This window comes from Petromyzon marinus, chromosome 17 (genome assembly GCF_048934315.1).
Source record: "Petromyzon marinus isolate PM22_M1 ecotype Great Lakes invasive population chromosome 17, UKy_Petmar_22M1.pri1.0, whole genome shotgun sequence".
NCBI classification, from domain to species: Eukaryota; Metazoa; Chordata; class Hyperoartia; order Petromyzontiformes; family Petromyzontidae; genus Petromyzon; species Petromyzon marinus.
The window spans coordinates 11,745,303-11,762,944 of record NC_133683.1 but is presented as its reverse complement, the minus strand read 5'-3'; the positions used below and the strand labels follow the sequence as shown (position 1 = coordinate 11,762,944).

At 51.2% G+C, this 17,642-nt stretch overlaps 1 protein-coding gene across 2 annotated transcripts in view; it reads left to right on the top strand.

Annotated features, from left to right (window-relative positions):
* LOC116943338 (alpha-actinin-1-like) overlaps positions 1 to 17,642 on the top strand; it is a 78,063-nt gene that overhangs the window by 45,826 nt on the left and 14,595 nt on the right. For both annotated transcript variants that reach the window (XM_032956153.2, XM_032956154.2), the window contains exons 4-12: positions 6,720 to 6,806; positions 9,991 to 10,078; positions 11,631 to 11,709; positions 12,674 to 12,755; positions 13,528 to 13,613; positions 15,067 to 15,159; positions 15,516 to 15,746; positions 16,419 to 16,566; positions 17,024 to 17,174. In XM_032956153.2, coding sequence (XP_032812044.1) covers positions 6,720 to 6,806; positions 9,991 to 10,078; positions 11,631 to 11,709; positions 12,674 to 12,755; positions 13,528 to 13,613; positions 15,067 to 15,159; positions 15,516 to 15,746; positions 16,419 to 16,566; positions 17,024 to 17,174 — 1,045 coding nt within the window. The remainder of the gene's footprint in view (positions 1 to 6,719; positions 6,807 to 9,990; positions 10,079 to 11,630; positions 11,710 to 12,673; positions 12,756 to 13,527; positions 13,614 to 15,066; positions 15,160 to 15,515; positions 15,747 to 16,418; positions 16,567 to 17,023; positions 17,175 to 17,642) is intronic.

The following is a 17,642-nucleotide window of genomic DNA, read 5'->3' as shown; positions in this document are numbered from 1 at the left end:
ACACGTCGGAGAGAGTCTGGGCTGGAGTCGGGTGCGGGCGGGATGGGGCAGGCGTTGGCATCTGCTGCAACATGCACATGACCTTCGTTATGTTACGTGGCCACACCCAGGGCCAATTAGGAAATTACAGCGCCGGGCCAGTGTCTACACGCTGGACCAGTCTGGCAGGATGTCTCTCCTAAGACTCCCTTTTGGATAACTGCACGATTCCCAGGCTAAGTCGTTGAATGTGTGCACACACACACGGCAAGGGTATAAGTTACGATCGCCACGCATTGACGGGGGGGATCTGTACTGCAGGTTGCCCGGGTTAGCCAATGCCAGACGCTTTCGGTTGACGCGCCGTTCGAGCTTCTGGAGGAACCAAGGAACTAGATTTAAGATCTGGAAGAATGCTCCCGGCACACGGAGTGAAACGTCGGGCGTGACGCCGAACGGCGGACGCGGTAGCATGACCCCAAAACGTAACGGAGAGCTTACGCAGCACAATCGTGGAAAACCGGCGCAGTCAGCGTCGCTCTCCTCTAAGAGCGCGCACTCGCAGATAGGCTCGTGGGTTTTTTAAAAATTCTATTTTTTTAAAAGTAATTTGAACTAAAATCACCGGCTGCTGTGTGATTTGTGTTCATGTGACCCTGGCGCTGAGCTCGGCGCTGTCAGGAGGTTGTGGGGTCAGGGGTCAGTATATAAAAGTTCAATATGCATACATGTATGTTGAACTTCACCGTACGTCGCCAACCGTCCTCCAGCTTCCATAAAAGGAGAATCGCTTTGAGAGACGTCACCAGTTGACTCACCATTCGGATGACCAGCCTCTGCCGTAGGAATGTTGGGCTCATCTGCCAACAGGGATGAGCCACAGAGCAACATTTGATTGAGATACTGTGACGGTTTTAAAAAATATATATTTTTTATGTAAACAAACCCCATCGATGTTTAGAAGACGTTCGTTTTCAAGTACCTGGAATGTGCCTGATCTCAATCCGTTCTCGAATGCTAAGCAAGCTCGAGCCTGGAGTGTGCTTGGATGGGTGACCACCACACTTGCCGGGCTGCCAAGGCTATGTGGGCCGTGCTACGTGGCGGTGGTGGTGAGCAGAGAAGCAGTGCAGTAAAACCCAGTGTTGTACTCTGCTCAGCTCCTGCCATGCGTCTATGCCTCCATCCTTCACCAGCATGCAAAAAAACACCACAACCCACCCGGCGTGCAGAGACACGCATCCAGCAGTGGAATTAAAGCTCTTTTAAAAACTATATATTTTTATTTTTGCCAGGTAAAGCCCTCTGAGCTCTGTAGCTCTTTTTCAAAAGCGACCTGGCCACAAATGACAGCTCAACGAAGTGGCTTATGATGTGGAAATTGTTAAGCAGCCAAATACTCTAAACGCACGTTTTTATATATATGGAGGGATAAACCGGAGGACCCAGGCCAAAATCCACGCGACCACGGGGAAAGAGACACTCAAACTACAAATATACAGCAGGCATCAGGATCAGGCATCAGGATCGGGATCGAACTCACGACCTCCTGTATACCAGGCGAGGTAGTGAGCATCTCGCCACCGGGGCTGTGCTTGTAAACGTCCATTGAAAAGTTTAACTGCTATAAATGTTTGATGGCGAAGCGACACGGCGTGGGTTGTGGTGGCGGCGGCGGCTGGCACCGTGGCGCTGCGTGGATTGAGCCCCCGCGTGGATTGGCGGGGCCAAAGACTCAACCTGTCAACTCCCACGTGGAATGGGGAGTGCCCGCATACCTTCGCAGGGACACCGCATACTTTGTGCGGTGGTTCTCGCAGCAGTGGGGGGGAGTGCGCGGGGAAGGGGAGTGCAGCAGGGTCTTTTTTATTGATCCCGATTGGCAAACAGGAGTTTACAACTGCCCCCTGGGGGAAGGGGGGAGTGGCACGGAACTTTGAATGCAGTTCACTTAATATATACTTTTTTCTCTCCGAATTTTTATTCCGGGTCGTGTTTAATTCGCGGTTTTAGCGAACCGAACACACGGGCCTCGGTGGTCTAAAAACGCGAAGCGGTCCGTAACAAACAGCACTGTTGTAAGCGCAATAGGCAATAGCAACGACGATGAGAAGCACTGTTTACAGTGCACGCCATCGTTCGTGAATACGGACGCAACGTTCGATCGAGAACTCGGCCTGAATGAGTGAATACGTTTCCTGGACTCGAGTAAGGGGGTAATGTTTATAAGGACTCGGGAGACGAGACGATGGGAGAGAATTCCAAAGGCGAGAATGACTTTGACCCCCGTGGTGTGGTAGTGGAACAAAGTACAGTGAGCAGTGCACCACTCTGATACAGAACATTTCCTCTTCTCTGTCAGAGACCAGTCACAAACTGCTTCTGACATCACATCTTGATGAATGCTTGAGGCCCTCCTTATATATGCCCCGCACAGAGTGTTTGGTGTGTGTCAGTCAAAACAACGATTACATTTTTACAGACCTGGAACAAACGAACATAAATATCAAATGTTTCATTTAATTAGATTTGTTTATGCAGTCAGACCGAGGCCATCAAATCTCCCCTTCACTTGATGACTTGCGAACCTGGTTTTAATGGCAGGCGACTGAAACTCGGATTCAAACCCAGGGTCTCGGCGCCGCTCGCTCGGCTCTCTGGCACGGTGTTAGACCCCTTGAGCCCTCTTCTGATAGCTTGCTTCCACAACCGATTTGAGAACCATCCTGGCACTGAATCAGGCCACAGCTACGATGCTTGGGCTGTCTGTCCACACGTCGGCCCAATCAGAACCGTGCGCGCGATCGGCTCAAAGTGTCCGGAGGAGCACGCTTCAGAGAGAGTGCCGCCCGCTGTTAGCAACCCGGTGACGACCTCCGAACTGGTGACCCCGTCAAAGAGATGCGTGCACTGTGATATTGATCGCGCTGGCTAGACCACCAAGCCAGCTGTGTTGGTCATAAAATAACGATGGGGTCAGCAAGTACATACCCAGAGCGCACGCACAAATGGTGTTGACTCCACTGCCATCGTCATCGTCAGTACTGCGTTATAATAGAGAATAAATACGGAAGGGCGAGTGTCTTAGGTAGTGACCCTGGCCCAGCAGCAAGCAGTCCACACTGCAGTGCGCAGAGTCTCTGCATGCATTTGGAAATTTGAAGGTCAAATCCGCTTATTAATGTATTAATGCTTCACTGTTCAGAGCATCTGTCACCACGTATGTGCAAGTGGGAAAAAACATTTGCGAGTGAACTTTCGTTCAAGTCTTTACTCCACGTCGTCGCTCTGTTGCCAAGTGGCCTCGGCGGCCGGGCATTGGGGCATGGTGCCTCCACCTGAAGCGAGACGTTCCGGTGGCCGGTCGTCCGGTGAGCTGCGTCACCGTGCCGTCCACACGGCAGTGCGGCTGTCCTACAAGGTCACGGTCAGTCACGGCCAATCTCAGATTCCTAGGTCTCCGAACCTTGTTAAAGCTGTCTCTCTGGCCTATTAATGTGCCACGAAGAGGTTTATTGTCCCTCCCCCCGCAGCTCCAATTAGCACGTTTGGCTATGTTTGGAGCAAAATAAGTTTAACATACATACATTTCAGGGCCATTTCCTGAAAACGTCGCCTGTTATCCTGGACGTGTGAAAATGAGCCATATAGCTCATTGGATTCCTCCAGTATAAACAAATATTCTGATTCTATAGTTCTCTTTTAAGGCCACAGTGTTATTGATGATTGTGTTGAGTTTATTTGCGAATTAAGATGTTTACATCTGGAATGGCTGTGTTCACATGCACTTCCTCTTGCATTTACTAAGAGGTGAACAGTTGTTTAGAAGGCCTGACTCTCCTGATGAGACCCTGAAGGTCTAAACCGGTCCAGAGCGTAGTCTTCTTTCAACAAATGCCACTGCAAAACATCGGTATGGGAAGGCTCATAGGTTAATGGACTAAATTAAATATTTCACGTGGAGAAATGGATTCCTCTCTCGTCCTTCTCTATTCACAGCTTCCCATCCGCTCATTATAAATTCACGAGACCTTCCTGCCCGTCCATTATATATTCACAACTAGTCTACTTCTTGTGACAATGACCAAGAAGTCATGTCGTTCGTGAACATAAAATGAACGGACAGGAAGTAAAATTTCTGCAACGGACTTCCTGTCCGTTCGTAGAATGTTTTTTTTGTTTAATCACCCGTACGCATTCCACCGCAGCGCGCATTCAGTTTTTTTTTCGTACAAATGTGCAATGGTTCCGATGACGGTCTCGGGGAGTTTGCAGCGTGCGTGTGTGTGCAAGTCGAGATCGGCGGGCCGTGTCAAGTGGGGCTCCCTGCCGTCGCTCCAATCTGTGCGGGCTTCGGTAGCGTGGATGTTCGGGGCTGACACCTGAGCAGGAGTAGAGGGAGGGTGTGGGATGGGGCCGCCGCAGTCTGACCTCCAGGGGAACTTCCACGAGAGGTCAGACTGTGGCAGGAATGAATGGCGTCCGTCCGCCGTTGCTACCATTAAACTATCACCGGTTATCGGGCCTTGCTAGCGTTGCCACCTAAAGACCCAGTGCCGGCGGAGCATTATAAAAAGTGCTGCTGCCTCGAAGAAGAAGAAGCCTCAGCTGCTTCATGTTGCCTTAGAGAAAGACGCCTGATGGCTAACGTATGTTGGACGTCCCGTGGTGGCCCTCGCAAAGGGAAGGGGCATTTTGCGTGCTGCAGCATTTCCGTGTTAATACCTCACCCTCAAGTGATATCGCCGAAGCTGAGTCGACCTAGGGGAGACCTAGGGCTGGGTCAGGTAATCAACACTGCCGTTGGCCGTGAGCGGGAATTGTACTCGGGTTGCCAAAAAAAAGACAGGTCCCCGCCGTTTCGCCTTAACAGACTGTTGGGGAAAGTGCTGTTAGCGAGTAGCGCCTCCTATGAAGGCCTGAACGGCACACGAGGGGTGGGTGGCTAGCACCACACCGGGCCGCCTTTGTCTCCCCAGTGGCGATGTTTATACCCCGCACCAGGTCCTCATTTGAGGCGGTGTCGACTTAGGCACCGGTTCAGATAATCGTTACTGGTGGTGGCCGTGAGTGGGAGATCTAACGCGTATCACCGGGTTCATAGCCCAGTGCACTAACCGCTACTCTGCCACTCCCCACGCTACCACTCTCCTACACACACACACACACATTAACCCACACACCTACACACACACACTCCTCAGATGCCATTATCACTTCTAAGAGACCCTTGCAATGACAGAGGGTGACTGAGCGCACGACAACTCGAACACAAAGTTTTGCCGGGTTAAAAATATTACCCCTCTCGCACTCAATTCGTGTGGCTGTGATGGATACGTAATCTTGGCAGGCTATTTGGAAGTGGTAGGCCTCACGTGGCCACAGACCGTGTGAAATGAAGTCGTGGGCCGCTCACAGTCCACTGCTGGATGCGAGATCCCCATCCCGTCATAAACCAGAGCTTGCAGTGGTTGTAATTGATGAATGTTTTATAATGCACGAATGCCATGAGGTTAATGACTGTGGGATGGTTGAGTGACTTGTCCAGATTTGTTTTTGTTAAAACTGTCACCAGTGAGTCCATCGTGGTGGCGGTCGCCTGCGATCTATCGGTTTTGAGGAGGGGGTTGGCAGATCGCACAGCTTTGTGAAACTTCCAGACTTGCCGGGCTGTGCGCGAGCCTTGAGACGATAGTGCAGAAAGTGTGCGCATGAACCTGTCTGCGCGGGCTTTTGAGCATTCGCCATTACATTTGCGTGTTTGCAGCATGCTCTCTCTCATTTCCTCCCACACGCATGACACTCCTTAAAAGGGTTGGTGGATTGTTCAAATGTTGCAAAACTCCCTTCACGTGGGCATCAAGGAGGTATGTATATTGAACTTCTTTCGCACCGTATGTAGCCAACCGTGCTAATTGGAGGTGTCAAACCCTGGCTTACCAGGAGAAGGCAGTACAGTGAAGTGTGGACGAATGTAATATTGTGGGATCGCGTGTTTCCCCCTCGCATGCGTGGGTTTTCTCCAGGTACTTCAGTTTCCTCCCACATGAGAACACTCATTTTTAGTTGGTTGTTTCCCACACCTCTGATTAGCACGGTGAAAGAAGTTCAACATGCAAACGTACAAGACATTAATCTATAGAGAACTGCAGAGCTTGGACAATTGTTGGTGGCGACGGCTCAATGCCTGGCTGGTGCCTTCTAACTTGGTCTGTGGTTCCTTAGTGACTTTGAGATGCAATTTGCATGGACCACGACTCGATATAAAACGAAACATTCAACATTAAAATGCAATTAACCCAAACATGCTCTTGAAATATGCTGTTGAGTCTCAAGACTCGGTGAGTCTATCCTGGATAACTGACGTGATTATCACGATTGTATGAATTGTATTGAGCTTTAAAAAATAATGTGCAGTGTAACTTTTGATTTAAAGCTTTCGTGACTGCAGGGATTCATATTATTGGTTCTTTCGGTAAAGTCACGTAGAAGGGAAACAATAAAATAATAAAAATATAAAACAATACAATTCTCACGATGTTTCGACTGCAACACAAGCAATCATCATCAGGTGTGAAAACCACAACAAGAAAATTTGTTTCCCTTCTATGTGACTTTACCGAAAGAACCAGGAATAATGTGCAGTGTGTTCGCATATTTGGCTACGCGGCTTAATGGGACACACGGCACAGGAGTTGTGTGTGTGCTGAATGTCTGTCGTTGCAATTCTTGTTTTGCAGAAATTGTGGACGGAAACACAAAAATGACGCTGGGTATGATCTGGACCATCATCCTCCGCTTTGCCATCCAGGACATCTCGATAGAAAGTGAGTGACGCACCGACAGATTCTATGTAGGCAGCTTCACGGTGGAAGATTGCAAGTAAAATAAACCCACTAAATTGCACATTTGTAGATTCGTACCGCGGGCTGTATGTTACAAGCCGTTCAGCACGAAAGTTTGAAGCTTCGTGAGTGAGAGAGATCGTCTGAAATCGTGACCAGGATCACTTTGTAGCCAGCGGCGTAACTCGGTTGGCCCTGGCGCATGGCATGAAGTGGGGTGGCAACCCTGCCCACTTCCCCCTTTCTCTTCGTGCCCCGTCGCCCGGGACCCCTTCTCCATCCCGTGGGCCCCCGGTGCAGTTGCACCGCCTGCACACTCAGCAGCTACGCCGCTGACTGTAGAGCGAAATGTCCACCGTAGTGGTTCATCCCGTACAGCGGTGGCGTCGCTAGAGTGCTCCTGCATGCCACTCTACATTCTGACTTATTAAGTTAAACATGTAATAGTTTTTTTTCTTAAATTAATCATTGTGCCACTATATATATTACTGTTTTTTTTAATGCTGCATTTGTCTCGAGCAAGCACCTTAATCATTTACGTTGTGACGGAATGAGATCGATGTCTGTTATTTGAAACGGTGATAACACAGTGAAGGGGGCACACTTCTTATTTTTGCAATGTACAGTCTCGCGGTATATCCTGCAATTATGATGCAGGATATACCGCAGGCTCGCGGCCCACCGTGATATGAAACACAGCGTCGGTTGTTCGGATTTTTTTTTTGCATAATGCCCCCATTGTCCGTGTTTCCTCCCCTTCCCTTCCTGCCGAGTCAAAACATTCTCTGGGACCTCTGTGTTTGTTTTTTTTCATCGCACGGGCGACAACCGCACCGCAAAACGTGTACAGTTCCTTTTTTTGCAACTTGTTTTCGAGAAAACGTCGCAAAACAGAAGCGCATCCTACAGAGAGACTGGGACCCACACCATAGAAATGTGAAATTTTCACCGTTAGTTCTGAGTGGATCATGGGGGTTATTTGATTGCACTTCACTACGCTGGTTAGTGTGGTTTGAAGGCACAGGGTATATACGTTAGAGCGTCGAAGTACCTTACAACAATGGATTTATTTTGCACAGCCCTCAGCCACCAACGTAGCCCTGAAGCAGCCTAAAGCACCTGTTTTATGCATGGTGGTTGCCCATCCTTGTGCTATCCAGGTTCAACCCTGCTTATCTTCCGAGATGGCTCATGTGTTCTAGGTGATTAGGCACCAGGCGATGAGCTGGTGTCTTTTCGCAAATGTTATTGCAATGTACAAACCGGTCCAGTTATGGTTTTTCCATATGCGTCACACAGTCAACAGGGAGTGCTGGCGCATTCTGTGTGTGTGTGTGTGTGCGCGTGTGTATATTGTGTCACGCACGTACACATGCACGCCCTTGTTCCATGCCCGTTGCACACACAGTGTTTCCCCGGCACTTCACTGTTCACTCATTTCGCCTAATTGGCCCCAGACGCTTGGTGATCGAAATGCACCGGGGAGCTATGAATAGAACTCGGCGGTCGATTTGCTGTGCGCGTTATTTAAAAGTCTGCTGCGAGGAGCGGCGGCGCACTGACCTCGGTTGGATTCCGGGCCACAGCTTCCGTAGTATCGGCGGTGCAATTGATATCTGAACCAGTCCTGGCTTCCAACCCACGTGTCACCAGCCTATTCACGGACCAGTGCGGTAAAATATGGTCAAACAAGCCCCGTGGTAAAGACATCACGGGGAGGCCTTCAAATCGGCAACGGACTGACAAGGAGCTCAAAATTATTGCTATCGCACCTCCGATGAGCACAGTTGGCTACGTACGGTGCGAAATAAATTAATTGTACGTACATATATTGTTTTATAGGTCTGAGGGTCCCAGACTGCATTGCTTTGGAGTGGCATTGCCCTTGCATTCAGTTTGTGCGAAAATATCTTCTGAGAGTAGAATAAAACTCCATATGGCCGAGTGGCTCTTGCGATCACAGTTGCTCGACTCGCAATCACTGTTGCCGGTTTAAACCCCGGTTTGGTGTCGATTGAGCCCAGCAGTGCCTCCAGGCTCTGTGTGTGCATGTTGAACTTCTTTCGCGCCATACGTCGCCAACCACGCTAATGGTTTAGGTGGTCCTAGTCGATCACATTTGGACAACGTCAGAAGGTAGCAAGTGTTCAGTTTGCAGGTAGAAACTGGCACCCACGGTGGCACCGTGGGATTTGCGCCGCTGGTCCAGTGCCGTGAATGGGGAAGAGCGGCCAACCCCTTCGCAGCTTTGAGCAGAGGGGCACCGACTTGTTGTTTTGGACTTTAGAACGCATTCCATTATTTAGTGCAAACGGGAGTTCGGGTGAGCAGTTGGTTGGGGGTCAGTGGCTTTTGCTCGGCGGAGGCTGTGCGTGCAAGTCGTGGCGGCAGGCGTCGATTCGTATTCACTGGGAAGAGCTCCCCCCCCCCCCCCCCCCCGGGGCAAGAAAGTGCCCTCTGTGATGGGCGGTTACGTGCGACGGGCCTTGCTAGTTTTGCGATTACCCAGCGCAAATGGCAGAGAAGACCCCATCCCACCGCACCGCGGTCACACACAGGGGGCAGCACACGTGGTTGCGTTGGCGTCCCTCCCGGCCATGGAAACGGTCACTGGGAGAGTTCGCCGTGACTTGCTTGGTTAGCGTTGCACCAACGCAATCGGGTGGCCTCTGAGCGTCACTTGCAACTGCGTGCGCCGCTTCATGCGCACCTTGTAGTCCAGGGGCACAGAGCAGAATTGGTTTGCGCGGGCGGGAGCAAATATTTACCTGTTTCTGTATACGCCCAGTAAAAGGTGAATTACACGATAATTTACCCTTCACAAAGTCCCTTTTATGGCTGATTTAAAGATATTGATCTGACTCAAATTTTGCCGTCTCAGGCGGTAGCAACATGGATAATATTTGGGCTTGGCCCATGGATTCATAACCTCTTGTATTTGGTGCATAGAAGCCAGATGGATTGTTCCATCAGAAAACAGTGAGAGATGGCTGCAGTTGCTTGGGGAGGCCTTCATCCAACAGTTGATAGACTGTGGCTGCTGCTGCTGCCGCTGCTGACGATGATAAAGTGTATACCATACATGGCGAGTGCACTTCGTCTCCGACAGTGCTCGCTCATAATAATAACAAGACGATGACGACACCGCTCTCGTCCGCGTGTGCAGACACGTCCGCCAAGGAGGGGCTGCTGCTGTGGTGTCAGAGGAAGACCGCCCCATACAAGAACGTCAACGTGCAGAACTTCCACACCAGGTGAGCTCCCGACAGTGGCGGCTCTCCCGCTCTCCCGCTCTCCCATCGCGCATAACGCCGTTTGCGTTCACGGCAGCGCGGAGCGGCTCCGCAAAAGCGCCGCCACCGCACGCGGTTCCGGAATACGATGTCCGACGTTTTGCTCCGTGCTTGTCTGGAGCTTTTGCGGGAACTTCCCCCCCCCCCCCACCCCCTGCACTCGGTGGTGTTGAGATGACACGGATTCGGTTATTGCTGGGTTTCAAAACCCAAGAGAATGCCATTTTAAGCAGATATGTTTTTAGTTTCTTGGAAGTCCCCTGACCTCGAAGGGCAACGAGTTCCAGAGTTTTGGTGCCGCAACCGCGAAGGCACCGCCACCCTTTGGAGCGCTGAGCCTAGACTGTGCCACAGTTGAGCAATGCACAACCCGAGGATCTTACTGATCTTGATGGACTATATGGCTGAAGGGAGGTCATGAATGTGTAAGGCCTTGAAAAACCGTCGACCTTTGTTGGTTGACGGTAAGTGGACGGTGATCCGAGGGAGCCCATTGCAGGCCTTCGTGCGAAAAAAAAAAACGTTCTCCGCGCTTCCTCCCGCGCTGCGCGTGGAAGTGCCGCCGATGAGGGCCCCCAAAGCTCTTTGCTCCGTCGTTGCGTTTTTGTCCCCTCGCCCAACGCTTTTCAGTGGTGGGGGGGGGGAAAATAGTGAAAGAGGATAATTGAGTTTATTAATAAAAAAATAATAACAAGAAAGCAAGCCACGGGTCAGTATGGCATCACATTCAGTGCCATTGAAGCTACCACGCTTCGCCATCACTTTCTTCCGCTGAATCTCACAATTTGCGACAAAGACAACGTCCAATTTCCAAGGTCTCATTTTACAGCGTCTGACCCCCCGACCTTTAGGTCTCCAACCTCTGGCTGCCACTTCAATGCCCTCCTCCACCCTGCACACGTGACCCACCCATCATCGCAACCTCCTCTTTTGAGATGACGTCATTGGTGCTTTCCCGCCAACTCTTATTCCAAACTGCCGCATTGATCATCCCCTAGCCTTCCAAGATAGCCTTTAGCATCCTTTTCAAGGCACCTGCTTTGAGAGGCCTAGAACTCTTAAAAAATATTGCGGTTGAGATCAGTTAGTTTAAAAAGAAAAAAAACGGCGGTCTTATTATAATGAATGCTCGTGGCTCCTTCTGTTGGGTTCTGTCTGGGATTGTGTGCTTAATTGCCTCTTGTGTTGTCTGGTATTCACAGCAGTTGGGTAAAGTCAACACGTCCTTAAACATTACCGAATTCACCAAACACAATCAAGGCGGGGAAGGGGAGGGAATTGGAATCCACTTCCTGCCACGCCGTGTTAGCCAGGGCAGATTAGTGGAACGAGCACGACATATGTTTTCACATTGTTGCCGTATATTTAGCGGTAGAGGACGCTGCCAAACCAAATAATCAAACCGTGCCCCAGCCGTTGCTGGGAGCGGCTCGTGTGTGATGCGTGGCGTCGGTCGCCGGGGCTAGCGCTGGCTGGTGATGCACCGCGTGCGTCGCGTGTGTGCGTGTCACAGCTGGAAGGATGGGCTGGCATTCAACGCCCTCATCCATCGCCACCGGCCCGATCTCATCGACTACGACAAACTGCGCAAGGTGACGTGTGACCATTGCCACCTCTGCTGCGATGGCTTTGCGTGATCCCCCGCCCCGACCCACCCAGCCCCCCGTGGTGATGTAATGGACAATAAATTACAAGGTCGTTGTGTTTCGGCCTGGATAGACGTTGCGTTAATCTTGAATTGCGTCAATGACAACAGCAACTGCAATAGTTTGATTTCTGCGTTGGTGGTTTTTTGGGGTTTTTCTTTTTGTTCATTGCTTAGCGCCTGAGATCCGATTAGACACATTCCTGGTGATTTGGTCAATGGCGCACGTTGATAATAATACCCTTTCAAATAAATCTATGCCTGGCAGGGGGAAGCCAGCCATCGGCTGTTTAAACTAGAGCGGTGGCCAGACCGCTGGATGAACACTTGGCTACGCAAACACCCAGATACTTAAAAGTAGTATTTTTGGTTTGAGCCTGCAGCCCAATCACCTGGAATGCATCAGATCTCGTGAGGAACGTTTTCCCTTGAATTACTTTATCAAATCCGCTTGGCGGACTTGAGTATGTATGCATGTTTGCATGTATGTTGAACTTCTTTCGCACAGTATGTAGCCAACTATGCTAATCGGGGTGGCGCCTAGGCTGGAAAGCACCCAGGCTTAGTGGCACGTGGGCACGGTGGCACGTGGGCTCCGTGGCACGTCGGCCGGGAGACATCTAGGCTGAGTGGCACGTGGACTGAATGGCACATCGGCCTGGAGACATCTAGGCTCAGTGGCACGTGGGCTCAGTGGCACGTGGACCGAGTGGTGCGTAGATTTAGGGCTATTGAGCTCAGTTGTAACTCGCGTGGCCAAGTGCCAAGTTTCAGGCCACACGTTGGATTATAGGGCACGTGCAGCTAACTTTTGATTTGAAACAATTGGACGAGAAGCAGAGAATGCGGTTCGTGTATTTGTTGTGACAAATGCGTGGCCGGCTGCGGGTGCCCCTTTGCTCGGATTGCAGGATGATCCCATTGGGAACCTGAACAATGCCTTCGAGGTGGCCGAGAAATACCTGGACATCCCCAAGATGTTGGACGCCGAAGGTGACGTTTGTGTGCTTCGGTTTCTCTCGTGACATAACAGGGCGTCTCCATATGCATGCAGAGCCCTTGGGTAAAGACTTGACGCACGGGTAATGGGAGATTGCATGGTGGTTGATGATGTCATGTGGACAACAGCCAAATACTCTATTTAAAAAAAAATCCAGGTAAGGCCCACTGAGATGTATAGCTTTTTCAGAAGCGACCTGGCCACATTATAGCCCAACGAAGTGGCTTATCACATGGAAATGTATAGAAGCCAAATAATCTAAATCCATCTTGATAAATGTGGAGGGAAAAATTCACACGACCACTAGAAGAACATGCAAACCCCAAAATATACAACAGGCGTCAGGGTCGGGATCTAACCCACGACCCCCTGTATACCAGGCGAGGTAGTTAACATCTCGCCACCGCGGTGTCCTCTTAGGCAATTGACCAAACATCCCAATGCAGGATCCTACTGAACAGTAGTCCATTATATTTTGTGCACAAGTCACTAGGCGTGTCCTTTGATATGCTTAATTTTACCAATCACTTGGGCGAAGTATATGGTAAAAAAAAATCCCCAACGCGACCCATACGGCATTTGGGGTGGGTGGGGGGAGGAGAAATCCCCTCAATCCAGCAGTGGGGCGCACACAGGCGCCGTATGTATGTGTCCGTCGCTTCACGGCTTCTGAGACGTTTAATGTTCGTGTTGTGTTGTGTGGAGGACAGCGGGTTAACTCCTCGTCTCTCTCTCTCTCTCTCTGGCTCCCTGTCCACGGTGCAGACATCGTGAACACCGCGCGGCCCGACGAGAAGGCCATCATGACCTACGTGTCGTGCTACTATCACGCCTTCTCCGGGGCCCAGAAGGTGCGTTTGTCGCCAAGGCATCCAACCTCTTGCCCAGTGCTTCAAAAAGCCAAGTTTTGGAGAGTTTGCTGTGCGAATCGCTGAGATGTTCCCGTAGACTTGTTATGTTCCCGTAGACTTGTTATGTTCCCGTAGACTTCTTATTGCAAGTGTCTATTCGCAAATGGTTTTGATAAGACGCACGGGATTGCTGAGATGTCTAAAACAGATTTTACGCTTGGCTCCTCATCTCCGCCTGTTTTCTCTCTCTCGCTCGCTCGCTCTCTCGCTCTCTCTCGCATACCTCCGACATGATGCCCACTGCTATCGTCCATGATTTATGTCATCGGCGCCTCACGACTTCAAACGGGGGCCGCTGATCTATGCCCACTGATCCAGAAGAATTCCTTGTCTTTGCAAACCTTTTTTGTTTTGTGTGTGTGTGTGTGTGCCCTCCGCTCTGTCTCCCTTTCCGCTCTTTCTTTGCAAGTTGAGGCAATCTCTGGGAGGAAAGGATGCCCGTGTCTTTATCCTTCCTTGCTTCTTTCTGTGCTAGACCTGAGCAAGGTACAGTTTCCACTCTTGTGTTCTTCGCCCCCCCCCCGGACCCGATGTACGTGCCTCCGTTAGCAGAGCACGTTTAGGAAAATGGTCGTTATTGCATTTTACACATCAGGGATTACATTTAAAGTAATGTTTACTCCTGTGATTATTAAATGTCCTCTTAACTTATTTTGCATGCCCACGTATAAAACTCCTCGCGCGGAAATCAACGATTCGAAAAATAACGTCACGCGCTTGATGAGTAAAAAAAAACTGAGCAAAATGTTTGTTGCTCACCGACACATTCATAATATTACCGTATTCTTCATATAATGAGAACTCGGGAAAGTACGACACACAGTATCTCGCGCCATTATTACATAAATCTGATCGCGCGCGTACACCGACCGGTTTATAAGACACACCTCCCTCCCTCCCCACCCCAACTGCTTAAAAATGCAGCGGACAAAAAGTACGTCTTTCATAATCGGGATAAAAACCGGAACGCATAGGACTAGTTGCCAACACATCAGGGGCCCAATTCACATCGTGGCTCAAACTCGTTCTGATCGATCATTGTTGATGGGAAAAAAGGGCAGTGGTTCCCGTGACACATCTGACGACGAAAAGGAACACTCTCCATCCGCGAATCGGGCCCTTGATGTGCGCGGCTCCGAGCTTTGCTTACTCCCCCCCCAACTCCGCCCGCCACCCCCCCCCCCCCGCCTCCATCCTGTCATGCACGCCCGCACTGCCCCTAGAAACGCAAATCGCGCGAGAAGCTTCCGTGCGCCGGAGTAGGGGGCGGGGGGAGGGTGGCGTGCGCGTGTCCATGTACACGTCCATGTCCGTCCGTGTCTGTGCGAGTGCGAGTCCCCGCACGTGACACCGCGGCTTCTGTGTGTGTGTGTGTGTGGCGCTGCACTCTCAGGCCGAGACGGCCGCCAACAGAATCTGCAAGGTGCTGGCTGTCAACCAGGACAATGAGCGTCTCATGGAGGATTACGAGCACCTGGCCAGCAACGTGAGTCCCGCGCCCTGCGCGGCCTCCTCGCTGTGTACGGGAACTTACGGGGGACGTGCGGGCGCTTATGCGTGGTGTCGGTAGAGAGGGGGACAATGGAGCCCCGCTTGTTCCAAGTCCTCGACTCTTGGCAGAGAAGTGCCGCTCTTGTGGACCGACGAAAAAGAGAAAAACCAAACTCAACGCATTCGTCCATAACAAGTCAAGTCGATGTTATTTTTGTTCACGTACGCGCGGGCGCCTTCGTGGCACAACGTCCGCCACTCGGAGCAGACCGGCCCCGGCCCCCCGCGTGCGTGTCACTCACGAACGCGTCGATCTCTCTTGTGCGTGTGTGCGTGCGCGCCCGCCTGCAGCTGCTGGAGTGGATCAACCGCACGATCCCGGTGCTGGAGGACCGCAACACGCAGAACAACATGCCGGCCATGCAGGGCAAGCTGGAGGACTTCCGCGACTACCGCCGCGTGCACAAGCCGCCCAAGGCTGGCGACAAGTGCCAGCTGGAGATCAACTTCAACACGCTGCAGACCAAGCTGCGCCTCATGAACCGCCCTGCCTTCATGCCCTCCGAGGGCAAGCTCGTGTCGGTGAGCGCCGGGCACGGGGGTTTAATATTTTTATGGACTTTTGTGTATGTATCCACTTTGCGTACGTATGGACTTTGTGCATGTACGAATGTGTGTCGAACTTCTTTCGCACCGTACTTAGCCGTACTGATCTGAGGTGCGGGGGAAGGACAATTAACGCAAAAAATCAGTTCCAAAGACGTGAGTTTTGGATCTAGATCGGTGGATATACTGTGCCGATGAGTCCTAATTGTGCCGAAACTGGTCCAAAGTTCGTCTATCGCTGCATCATTGCCGCTGTCAGTTGGGTCACATTTGCTTGCATTTTATTTTGATGGCGACCTAAAGCAAGGTGACCACAATGCACTTCTTCAGGAAATACTAATTGGTTTGTTCTAAGGGAATGAGTTTTAAATTTAGAAAAAGTGTGACGTGACAGTGTATGGACGTCACTTACATTACATCACTTTCACAAGCACGGAGACGCATTCGGTTATTACATCACGTAAATGGTCCAAAAACTCCAAAACGGTCCTTCAATGTCCAAAACTCTTGTGAGCCTGAACTCTTTAAATCGGCAACTCATCCCTTGGGTGTACTCGACATAACGGCGTGAGAATCCTGTGCACATCGCGGAGCCAGCGGGCGACGCGACCGTTGATCCTCCGCCCGTGTTTTTGCCGCGCGGCGCAGGACATTGGGAACGCGTGGTCGCACCTGGAGCAGGCGGAGAAGGGCTACGAGGAGTGGCTGCTGAACGAGATTCGGAGACTGGAGCGATTGGACCACTTGGCCGAGAAGTTCCGGCAGAAAGCCAAGATCCACAAGTCGTGGACTGAAGGTAGCGCGAGCGCGCCGGAGGTCCCGATCGCTCGCCGAGTGACCAAATGCCAGCTTCACGGTGTTAATTAATTTCATTATTTGGCATGGAATGAGTCGTGGATTGACGATGCTGCTGATGCTGCTGCTGATGCTGCTGCTGATGCTGCTGCTGCTGGTAATGATGACGATGATGCGGATGATGCTGCTAGTGGTTATGCGCTCACTAGAAAGCAGTAGATGCTGCAGAAGGCATAGGATGCCGATAATGATTCTGATGATGACTGGTGCTCAGGCAAGCAGCAGATGCTGCAGCAGAAGACGATGATGCTGCTGATGATGCTGCTGATGATGCTGCTGATGATTCTGATGCTGATGATGATTCTGATGATAATGATGATGCTGATGATGCTGATGATGCTGATGATGCTGATGATGCTGATGATGCTGATGCTGCTGATGATGACTGGTGCTCGCAGGCAAGCAGCAGATGCTGCAGCAGAAGGACTACGAGTCGGTGTCGCTGGCGGAGCTCAAGGCTCTGCTGAAGAAGCACGAGGCGTTTGAGAGTGACCTTGCTGCTCACCAGGACCGCGTCGAGCAGATCGCAGCCATCGCCCAGGAGCTCAAGTAAGTCGCGAGCGCTCCCGGTGATGCCGCCGCCAACGCCCCCCCCCACCCCCTTGGGGATCGTGCCACCCGGGCGGCCGGGTTTAGCCGCGTGCTCGCGTCTCCTCTCGCGGCCCTGAAGGTCGCGGGTTTCGGCAGCCAACGGTGCGCGCGTGTACGCGTGTACGCTGAACTTCTTTCACACCGTACGTAGCCAACCGTGCTAATCGGAGGTGCGGGGAAAGGACGAGAAACTAAACACAAAAAAAACAGCTTTAAAGAAATGAGTTTTCAGGATCGTGACCTTTGCAGGGCAAGTTTTTGGTCATTAATTTATGTCACAAAAACCCCTTTGAGGGTAGAGCAAGCGGCTCGCAATGGGAAGGTTACGAGTTAAAATCCCGGTTGGGAGGTTGACCCAGTTTTCATCAGTGGGCAGACCGCTCTCTTCCTGTGTCTCAAGACCATCGACTTACAGACCAGCCTCTC